Genomic DNA, 11376 nt, shown 5'->3' on the forward strand with positions numbered 1-11376 from the left:
ATCCCTCCCCACCACACACACACACACACACAATGCAGAAGGGGCCTGTGGGCCTGCTGGGTGGAGCCCCAGCCCGCCTGGCTGCAGATCTGTGGAAGAGCTGTGTCTGTGTGTACATGTGCAGGCTTCGCTGTCAGCTCATTGGCCCCCTCTTGAGTACCTTGGGTACCTCTCTTGTCCCAAATCGCCTAGGTTTCTGGTCCCAGGGACTCTGGGGGAATCTCCCTTGCACTTGGGATTCAGCAGCAGCCAGAACTTCATTTTCTGCCTCTGAGAAGTGTGTAGAATACCCCTGCTATCCCAGATGGGAAGAGTGCGGGGTTGGGGATGGATGGGGCCGATGATGGATTCACTGCTGGATGGGCACCATCCTTTTTCTGGAAAGTGCCTCTTGGGCTGGGACTCAGGGCAGTGTCCCATCCCTGGGGCCTTTCTCTGCCTCTACTGAAGTGCTTAGAATTGTAGAGAGTGGAGCTGGAACCCAAGCCAGGACCCATAGAAGGCAGACTCATCTTTCCCACTTCAAACACTGGTTCTCAAGTGGGCAGGAAGACAACACCATCATTCCCATGCTGTCAAACCCCCTGGGCCTGTGCACCAGCTGGGTGCCTGGCAGCTTGGAGCCTGCCTGCCATGACATCCACCCAGAGATGGGCACAGAGAAGCAGGGGTAGCAGATGTCCAGCCCTGCCCCGTCCTGCCAGAAACGCTATTTATTTGTTCATTCATTCCCTCATTCACTTAGCCATCACTCAGAAACACTCTATGCTGCCCAGAGCTGACTGTGGAGACCCATGAATTCAGCAAGTGTTGAGCACCTACAGACAACTTTAACAACCTTATGGCTTTTGCCTTTATGATCCCCTGAACTCTTTCTCTTCCCTGAAACACTCTTTCATTTTACCCAAATCTGTATATCCAGAATTGCAATTTCTAACACTTCAAATAAACTCTTTATTTGCAAACAAAACAAAAATGTTAACAAATTAGGTAAAAGAGCTCAGGAGTACTCCACCTGGGGTAGGAGCTTTATAAGAAGATCAGAGAAGGCCTCATTGAAAGGGTAATGTGTGACGAGAGATGTCAGGTGGGTGAGGGAGGGGGCCATGTGAGTATCTGGAAAAAGAGCTTCAAGACACAGGGAACAGTACGTTCAAAGGCCCTGGGGCAGGAGAATTACATGCATGTGTTCGAGCCGCAGCCAGGAGGCCAGTGTGGCTGGAGACTGGGCAAGGAGCAAGGGGCAGGCAGATACCATAGGACCCTGCTGGCTATGTGTGGACTGTGGCTCTGACCCCAGAAAGGGCCATGGAGGGGTCTGAGCAGAGAAGGGACCTAATGTGACTTAGGGGCCTAATAAGAACAAACTGTGGACCTTGAGAGCAGAAGCAGGGCGGTCCTGAGGAGGTAACAACTGCACTGGTCTAGGCAGGAGGAGATGGCAGCTCAGCCCAGACTGGTGGATGTGAAAGTGGGGGCAGGGGGGAAAATGGGCAGATTCTGAACATGGAGCCAGCAGGACTTGCTGAGGGTCCCGGGGCAACCTGCGGCTTGGGGCCTGAGTGATCTGTTGCAATCATCTGGGTCAGAAGGATTGTGGGGGGAACCTCAGGGGAGGATGAGCCAGGAGGTCTCAGCTGATCCAGCGGTGGGGTTTGTGCTCTGATGGTGCTCTGGGGATGCAGAGGAGGGCCTGCTCCTGGAGGAAGCTGCCGCTGTGGCAGGGGCAGATGACCCCGGGCAAGGCCAGTGCTGCCCCCTGCCCCATACGCCAGGCCTGGCATGACACACAGAGCTCTGGGACTGGTACCCCTGGGCAGGAAAGGACAGTGAAGGAGCTGCCAGCCTGAGACTGCTGCCTTGGGGGGCAGGGGCTGAGAAGGCTGAGGCATACCCCACCAGGTCTGACACTGCTCCTAATTCCAATCTCTTGCCAACCTTAGACTGAGCTTTGGGCCTTCACCTCTCCCCAGACTTCCCAGAGGACAGGTGTGAGGCCCACGTGGGATGTGACAGATGGTTCAGACAGACTGGGGTGGGGGGCGGGGAGTAGAAAGAGGAAGGGGTGGCGGAGCGATCTGCCACCTGACTATGCAAATGGCCTCTCTGACTCATTATGTCCCCTACACCCCGCCCCTGCCATGAGCATAGGGAGGAAGGGGCTGCTAGGTTATTACAAAATTCTCACTTCCTCTGATCTCTGAGCCGGCGGCACGGGAAGTGGGCGCCAAGCATCCTTCCCTGCAGCTGCCTCCCAACCTGCCCGCCAGACCCTCTGGAGAAGCCGCATTCCCTGTCATGGTAGGATAGCAGCCCTCGGCCCCCGGGGAAGGGGACAAGGTGGGGAGGAAGTGATGGAGAGAAACACGGGCTTGGGAGCTACAGACAAGGGTGGGTGAAAGGCACAGTCACCCAGGTGGCTCTGGGGAAATGCACTGAGCCCTGAAGTCATGAGCCATGAGACCCAAACTCACTGCTTGGGTGAGGAGGCTGGGGCTAAGGGATGCTCTCAGTGGTGGTGCTGGGCTCACTGGTGGTGCTGGGCTCACTGGTGGTGGTGCTGGGCTCACTGGTGGTGGTGGTGCTGGGCTCACTGGTGGTGGTGGTGCTGGGCTGCAAGCCAAGGGGACGCCAGGGCTATGCCCTGACTGCCCTTTGCTGCCCAACCTTCCCTCCAATTCGTTCTGACCCACAGCAGTTTGAGTGCCTGGGCTGGCTAAGGTGGGCAGAGCATGAAAGAGCTAGGCAGTGGCCATCCTGGCCAAGGCCCTGGGCAGTGGCCAGCTTGAACCCCAGCAGGAGACCTTCATTCCCACCTCTTGGCCAAACGGAGCAGGAGTGGTTGGGGGGAGCCTGACAGACAGCAGAGGGAGGTTTTCAGGGGTGCTGCAGGGAAGGGAAGATGCCTCTTTGCTTGGGAGAGACGAGAAGTGACCTTCTCGTCTCTCCCAAGAGAAGGAATGGAAGGGGGAAGCGAGGATGAGCCTGGGGGGCCTGTTGACCACCAACCTGGCTCTCCTGTCCAGCTAGGGTTTGGTTTTGAGTGAAAGCCTCCATCACGAGTCTAGATTGCAGGTCTCAGGATGAGCTCTGATTCCTTTCTCTGAGTCAAAGGCTGGGTCTCAGATCTGAGTCCAAGTTCCCCATGGGCCTTGGAGATGTGATGGGCACTGGAGAGAGAAACAGGAACCTCCCTGGAGGGCTGGGAGAGACGGAGAGACAGAGGTGGAAGCCCTTCTGGGGAACCCCCAGGGAGGTGAGGCAGAGGAGGTGGAGCTGGGGCCGTGTTCTGACCCGGCGCCCACCTTGCAGGGCCCCTACTGTGCCCCGCACCCCCTTTCTCTCCTGGTGCAGGCGGCGGCACTGGCAGCGGCCCTGGCCGAGGGCACCCTGCCTGCCTTCCTGCCCTGTGAGCTCCAGCCCCATGGTCAGGTGGACTGCAACTGGCTGTTCCTGAAGTCTGTGCCGCACTTTTCGGCTGGAGCCCCCCGGGCCAATGTCACCAGCCTCTCCTTAATCTCCAACCGCATCCACCACTTGCATGACTCTGACTTCGTCCACCTGTCCAACCTGCGGGTCCTCAACCTCAAGTGGAACTGCCCTCCGGCCGGCCTCAGCCCCATGCACTTCCCCTGCCGTATGACCATCGAGCCCAACACCTTCCTGGCTGTGCCCACCCTGGAGGAGCTGAACCTGAGCTACAACGGCATCACGACCGTGCCTGCCCTGCCCAGTTCCCTCGTGTCCCTGTCGCTGAGCCACACCAGCATCCTGGTGCTAGGCCCCACCCACTTCACCGGCCTGCACGCCCTGCGCTTTCTGTACATGGATGGCAACTGCTACTACATGAACCCCTGCCCCCGGGCCCTGGAGGTGGCCCCAGGCGCCCTCCTCGGCCTGGGCAACCTCACGCACCTGTCGCTCAAGTACAACAACCTCACGGAGGTGCCCCGCCGCCTGCCCCCCAGCCTGGACACCCTGCTGCTGTCCTACAACCACATTGTCACCCTGGCACCCGAGGACCTGGCCAACCTGACTGCCCTGCGCGTGCTTGATGTGGGTGGGAACTGCCGCCGCTGCGACCATGCCCGCAACCCCTGCAGGGAGTGCCCAAAGAACTTCCCCAAGCTGCACCCTGACACCTTCAGTCACCTGAGCCGCCTCGAAGGCCTGGTGTTGAAGGACAGTTCTCTCTACAAACTAGAGAAAGATTGGTTCCGCGGCCTGGGCAGGCTCCAAGTGCTCGACCTGAGTGAGAACTTCCTCTATGACTACATCACCAAGACCACCATCTTCAAGGACCTGACCCAGCTGCGCAGACTCAACCTGTCCTTCAATTACCACAAGAAGGTGTCCTTCGCCCACCTGCACCTGGCGTCCTCCTTTGGGAGTCTGGTGTCCCTGGAGAAGCTGGACATGCACGGCATCTTCTTCCGCTCCCTCACCAACATCACGCTCCAGCCGCTGACCCGGCTGCCCAAGCTCCAGAGTCTGCGTCTGCAGCTGAACTTCATCAACCAGGCCCAGCTCAGCATCTTTGGGGCCTTCCCGAGCCTGCTCTTCGTGGACCTGTCGGACAACCGCATCAGTGGAGCCACGACGCCAGCGGCTGCCCTGGGGGAGGTGGACAGCAGGGTGGAAGTCTGGCGATTGCCCAGGGGCCTCGCTCCAGGCCCACTGGACGCCGTCAGCTCAAAGGACTTCATGCCAAGCTGCAACCTCAACTTCACCTTGGACCTGTCACGGAACAACCTGGTGACAATCCAGCAAGAGATGTTTACCCGCCTCTCCCGCCTCCAGTGCCTGCGCCTGAGCCACAACAGCATCTCGCAGGCAGTTAATGGCTCCCAGTTCGTGCCACTGACCAGCCTGCGAGTGCTCGACCTGTCCCACAACAAGCTGGACCTGTACCATGGGCGCTCATTCACGGAGCTGCCGCAGCTGGAGGCACTGGACCTCAGCTACAACAGCCAGCCCTTCAGCATGCAGGGCGTGGGCCACAACCTCAGCTTCGTGGCCCAGCTGCCCTCCCTGCGCTACCTCAGCCTTGCGCACAATGGCATCCACAGCCGCGTGTCACAGAAGCTCAGCAGCGCCTCGTTGCGCGCCCTGGACTTCAGCGGCAACTCCCTGAGCCAGATGTGGGCCGAGGGAGACCTCTATCTCTGCTTTTTCAAAGGCTTGAGGAACCTGGTCCAGCTGGACCTGTCCGAGAACCATCTGCACACCCTCCTGCCTCGTCACCTGGACAACCTGCCCAAGAGCCTGCGGCAGCTGCGTCTCCGGGACAATAACCTGGCCTTCTTCAACTGGAGCAGCCTGACCGTCCTGCCCCGGCTGGAAGCCCTGGATCTGGCAGGAAACCAGCTGAAGGCCCTGAGCAACGGCAGCCTGCCGCCTGGCATCCGGCTCCAGAAGCTGGACGTGAGCAGCAACAGCATCGGCTTCGTGATCCCCGGCTTCTTCGTCCGCGCGACTCGGCTGATAGAGCTTAACCTCAGCGCCAATGCCCTGAAGACAGTGGATCCCTCCTGGTTCGGTTCCTTAGCAGGGACCCTGAAAATCCTAGACGTGAGCGCCAACCCGCTCCACTGCGCCTGCGGGGCGGCCTTTGTGGACTTCCTGCTGGAGAGACAGGAGGCCGTGCCCGGGCTGTCCAGGCGCGTCACATGTGGCAGTCCGGGCCAGCTCCAGGGCCGCAGCATCTTCACACAGGACCTGCGCCTCTGCCTGGATGAGACCCTCTCCTTGGACTGCTTTGGCCTCTCGCTGCTAATGGTGGCGCTGGGCCTGGCAGTGCCCATGCTGCACCACCTCTGTGGCTGGGACCTCTGGTACTGCTTCCACCTGTGTCTGGCCCATTTGCCCCGACGGCGGCGGCAGCGGGGCGAGGACACCCTGCTCTATGATGCCTTCGTGGTCTTCGACAAGGTGCAGAGTGCAGTGGCTGATTGGGTGTACAACGAGCTCCGCGTGCAGCTGGAGGAGCGCCGGGGGCGCCGGGCGCTCCGCCTCTGCCTGGAGGAGCGAGACTGGCTCCCTGGTAAGACGCTCTTCGAGAACCTGTGGGCCTCGGTCTACAGCAGCCGCAAGACCATGTTCGTGCTGGACCACACGGACCGGGTCAGCGGCCTCCTGCGCGCCAGCTTCCTGCTGGCCCAGCAGCGCCTGTTGGAGGACCGCAAGGACGTCGTAGTGCTGGTGATCCTGCGCCCCGCCGCCTATCGGTCCCGCTACGTGCGCCTGCGCCAGCGCCTCTGCCGCCAGAGCGTCCTCCTCTGGCCCCACCAGCCCAGTGGCCAGGGTAGTTTCTGGGCCAACCTGGGCATAGCCCTGACCAGGGACAACCGTCACTTCTATAACCGGAACTTCTGCCGGGGCCCCACGACAGCCGAATAGCACAGAGTGACTGCCCAGCACTCCTTTAACCCCACATCCCCACTTCCCACCCCCCCCCCCGCCCGACTCCCCACAACGCCCCCCTCCCCCGCCCCCACCGTTTTGCCTCTCTGCCTGGGATGCCCCAACTTGCCTCCCTTTGCAATCCCACCGCTCTGTCTGGCCCCCTGGCATAGAGCAGGCACACAAATAAATGCTGCTGGAGGGCCAACAGCTAACCCTGAGCTCACTGAAGGTGCTATTGGGAGGGAAAAGGGGAGAATTCACTGGGCCTAAAACAAAGGCGGGGAGCAAGAGGTGATTGGCGGTAATCGCCATGGAGAAAAGGGGAGGGCCCACAGGGCTTAGGCTGGCAGGGTTACGGGGGAAGCTGCTAAGGGCAGTGGTGTTCACTGTCATGTTTTTCAGACAGTGAGGTCTTGGTCCTTCCCAGAGAAGAGACTGGGTCTCCTGACCCTTTCAACTCCTCCCTCAATTCGCAGTCCTACTGAGCTCGGCATTCCTCTGTAACTGTCCTCAGGATCTATCTCCCTCACCAGCAGAGCCTAGGGTACCTCAAGGGCAGGCAGGGAATCTGCAGGCCTGCTTCATTTCTAACTGGCACCAGATTCCTAAGAGGTGGTAACCTTGCAGAATGTTCATTCCTAAAGCGACCGGGAAGATGTGCAGCAAGCTCAGCAGGGGTGATTGCGCCTTCTGGTGGCCATGTTTATGCTGCACTGGGGAGGCTGGTCCAGGCTGGGGAGAGGAAGGCCTGTGGGTGAATCCTGGCAGCAGTAGGCTGAGAGCCAGGGAAGAGTCTAAAGTGAGCTCACAACCCATCCCTGTTTCCGCCTTGAGCACATGCTGAGTCTGTCTGTTTGGCATCAAAGGGACACCTCGGTGAGCCGTCACCTGGCTACAAAGGAGGGGCCTCCCTTTCCTGCTCCTGCCTCTCATAGCTGATTGTACGTAGGTGGGAGTTGCAGCCACGATGGAGTATGTGTGTGTGTTTCTAGTTTTGGTGCTAGATTTCTGTGTAGACTTTGGGATACTGCTGGGAGCCTCGATGCCCAGTGTTTGGAGAGAGCCTGTTCAGTGTCTCCACAAGTGTGTGAGGAGTGATGGGTCCTGTTAGGCCCAGGGTCCTTGAGCTACTTTGCTCAGGCTGGCTGTCTCCCATCCCCACAATTAAACCTGCCCTTTGAGGAGCAGAGGAGACACGTGCAGCCTCTTGGTTGGAGCTGGCGTCTGGGGCACTGGGAGAGAAGACCCAGCTGAGCTGGCCATGGGCCCAGTTTGGGGCAGCTCAGGGCTCAGGACCTCTGGGCTGGAAGGTTGGCACTCAGGCAGACTTGGCTAATCTTGCAGCCTGGTTGTGGGGATCCCTGGTAGGGACAGGAGGCTGCTTTTCCCCCTCCCTCCAGGCTATAGCTGGGAGAGAAGTCTAGGCCACCTTCTCCTTTCTGACCTGGGTTCAGGGGCTCCTGCTGGAGGCTGGCATCCCCTATTCTCTGCCTGCCTAAAAGAAAGACAGAGGAGGGTCTCTGACCCACGTATCTGTAGCCCCATGAGGGCCCTGATCCAGTCCAGTTTCTGGAGGAGTAGGCTAGCACGGCCCCATGCACGTCCTTAACCCATGCTTGGGGAGAAAATAAAACAAGAACTGTCATTCCCCTAGGCTGGAGTCTTGTGGGTAGGGGAGAGGGGACTGCTGAGTGGCTCTGAGACTGTTCTGGCCACATCTGGGAGCAGAAGTCAGGCCCTGCCTAGGGCACCACATTTTGCGTGTGAGAAGCACAGTTTGCCTGTCTCTGACCAACAGAGCCTGCCCTAGGGCAGACCCCAGCTAGGACCTCTGCATTCCCGGCCATGCACGCTCCCAGTCCTGGTTCTTCTGAGGATTCAGAAGAAGAACATCTTGGAGATGAAGCATGGGGGCTATGGTAGGAGCAGTCTTGGGCTCCACTTAAGTCAGTCTAGAGGCATCTATGGTGCTCGATTCAATTTGCAGGGGAAAGTTCTGCTGTCATCGACCACATCTAGGGGCAGAGCCACTGGCCTGGGCCCTGCAGGGGGTGCTACGAACTGGGCTCCTGTGGTCAGGAAGGACACTGGTGGCTGGCCCTCTTCTCCACACTGCTGCATGTCCTCAACCATTAACACTGCCCACAACAGGGCTTTGCAAGGCTGGGGAAGAGATAGGCCTTGAATCAGATTACCTGGGGGGACCACCAACTCTGCTCTTTGGGTTATCCTGGGCAAGTGCCCTCCCCTATAGAGTCTGTACATCTGCCTGTGAGAATGGCCAGAATTACTCTGCAGGCTGTTACAAGTATTCATGGTAATGTGTTTCAAGTCTGGGAGACCTAGCTGGTCGCCCAGTGGTTATTTTTAGGTATGGGACTTACACTGAGGACTACCAGCTGATGGGACTGTGAGAGATTTTTCTCTCTCTATCCAGAGATGGATCCTCCTAAGTCAAGGCCCTGGCCCAGTGCACTGAAAGGGGTTCAGAGGCAACTGTGGTGGAACTGATTTCGGACGCACGCAGCAGTAACTGCCAGTTTGCAGCAAGCAGCAGGGAGCCATTGCTGGAAGCAGGGTCTTACTTTCCCAGTCTGGGAGTCCTAACCACTGGACCACAGTGGAGCTGAAGAGGAAAAGTTAAAATTTTACATCACTTCCTTCTCCTTCTGCCTCTGTAACTCAGCTTGCCCCTTGCAAAGTCTAGATCACATAGGTCATGTAGTCTCAGAAAGTGGGGACTTGCAATACTAGGAACTGGAGTTTATCTCACTCACCCTTGTCCTGCTCTTTGAAATCTCCCAGCCCCTGCAAACCTGCTTAATCATGCCTGTCCAAGCCAGGCATCCCCCTCCCCATCTTGACCACTGTACCCGTGCGCGTGAAACCCCTTAGTTTAAACCAGCCTATTAACAGCTGGCGTTGCCCACTACAGTCTGTCTAGAAAAACTCTAATCCCTCTGTTTGGGGCTCAGAGGTTGGAGTGTTAACTCCTCTGGGCCCGCTGGCATAATGAATCTGAGTTCTCTAACTCTCCAAGTGTGGTGCTTGGTTTCTCGAGTACTGGTTTCTGCAAGAGAGCCAGCAGTTAGGCTAGGGTCTCTAGTCTTTGTCTGCTTAGTCAAGAATGAGGTGAGGCGGTAGAAGGTAAAGTGTAAAGTGAACAGTTTATTGAAAAGTACATATGGAAAGGCACACAGGTGAGCTCAGAGAGAGAGTCTCACCTTTTTGAAGTTTAAATCCCTTATAAGGGGTCGGTTTTCCGGGTCTTTGTCTTCCCTCAGGCCAATCATCTTGCTGGCTCTCCCCCTGGTTAATTTGTCTCAGGACCCTCACCTGAGGTTTGCACACATACACCTTAGCCAAGATGGATCTCAAAGTGAAGGCTTCTGGGAGAAGCAAAACTCATTACAGCCTGGAATATCCTCTGATTTTCGACTCCAAGGAGACTTCCTGAGCATGTGTAATGCCTCTTTTATCCTTTACTCAGGCAGGGTTCTGGCCTCTCTTTGTCCTTGTCATGATTATTCCCTTGAGATGTTTACAAGAGACAAAGACCGGCTATTTACCCTGTTTCTGTGGTCACTTCCATTTTGGAGAGGAAACAGGAGGCCGGCAGTAAATTCTGTGCAACCCCATAGACGGCAGCCCACCAGGCTCCTCCATCCCTGGGATTCTCCAGGCAAGAACAATGGAGTGGGTTGCCATTTCCTTCTCCAATGCATGAAAGTGAAAAGTGAAAGGGAAGTCGCTCAGTCGTGTCCGACTCATAGCGACCCCATGGACTGCAGCCAACCAGGCTCCTCCATCCATGGGATTTTCCAGGCAAGAGTACTGGAGTGGGTTGCCACTGCCTTCTCCGAAAGAGGAGGCTGGGGGACTGTAAATATCCAACCTGGAGCCTGTCTATCTCCTGCCTCAGAATCAGAGGCTCAGGAACCTGGGAGCGGGACTGGGGATCTGCACACCCTGGTGTTGCCTCCTTGTGCTTCCCTGCCATCGGCGATCAGAGGGCGCTAGACAAGCCAAGGTCTGGGCACAAGACTTAGGACAACTTGACGGGAAGAAATGTAAAAGTAAGGAAATTCTACCTGCTAAGATTCCAAGTTACAGCTCTCCCATTTCCCTCTAGGACACATTATTTAATGCCCTGAAAGTGAAAATGTTAGTCGCTTAGCCCTCTCCAACTCTTTGCGACCCCATGGACTGTAGCCCTTCAGGCTCCTCTGTCCACGGAATTCTCCAAGCAAGAATATTGGAGTGGGTTGCCATTCCCTTCTCCAGAAAACTTCATGAACCAGGGATCGAACATGGGTCTCCTCCATTGCAGGCAGATTCTTTACCATCTGAGCCACCAGGGAAGCCCATTTAATGCCCTAGGCTTCTGAATATTCTTAGGGAGCTTCCATGACATCATCCATTTTCACACTTGCATCTTTATTAGAAACCTTGCTTACACGAACTTTTCCTATGTAAGCAGTTGATGAATCCTTGCGCTCCTGCAGCAGTGCTCCCGGACAGTTTTGGCACCAGGGACCCGTTTTGTGGAAAGCAATTTTTCCACCAACAGGGATTATACAGGAAGATGGGTTCAGGATGATTCAAGAGCGTTACGTTTATTGTGCACTTTATTTCTATTACTATTATATCACCTCCACCTCAGATCATCAGGCATGATATCCTAGAGGTTGGGGACCCCTGCCCTGCAGAACATTCCATCACCCTTTGTCCTCATAATCACAAACAGCACGGAGAAGCTGAGCTAATGACCTTGTTGACGCCCCCCACCCCCCGACTCTGAGTCTAAATGAGAAGGAAGGTGGGTCTTGTTAAGCATTGGGAGAGAAACGTGACCCAAAGTAGAGGGGAAACTACTGGACGGAAAGGAGGTGGAGGCAGTTCCAGGCGTGGGAATCTGGCGGACAATGGAAGGGCCCTGAAGGCTGTCCTGGGGGAACAGGGCTGGGAAAG

The 11376-nt window shown here is 57.0% G+C and overlaps 1 protein-coding gene across 1 annotated transcript; it reads left to right on the top strand.

Moving 5' to 3' along the window:
- Positions 1–82: 82 nt before the first annotated feature.
- TLR9 (toll like receptor 9) lies at positions 83–10574 on the top strand. Its single transcript, XM_070359077.1, has 2 exons — positions 83–2301; positions 3313–10574. Exons 1-2 carry the CDS (start codon positions 2299–2301, stop codon positions 6397–6399), a joined length of 3090 nt encoding a protein of 1029 aa, XP_070215178.1. The 5' UTR covers positions 83–2298; the 3' UTR covers positions 6400–10574.
- The last annotated feature ends 802 nt before the right edge of the window (positions 10575–11376 follow it).

Source organism: Bos mutus, chromosome 22, assembly GCF_027580195.1.
Source record: "Bos mutus isolate GX-2022 chromosome 22, NWIPB_WYAK_1.1, whole genome shotgun sequence".
Lineage (NCBI taxonomy): Eukaryota > Metazoa > Chordata > Mammalia > Artiodactyla > Bovidae > Bos > Bos mutus.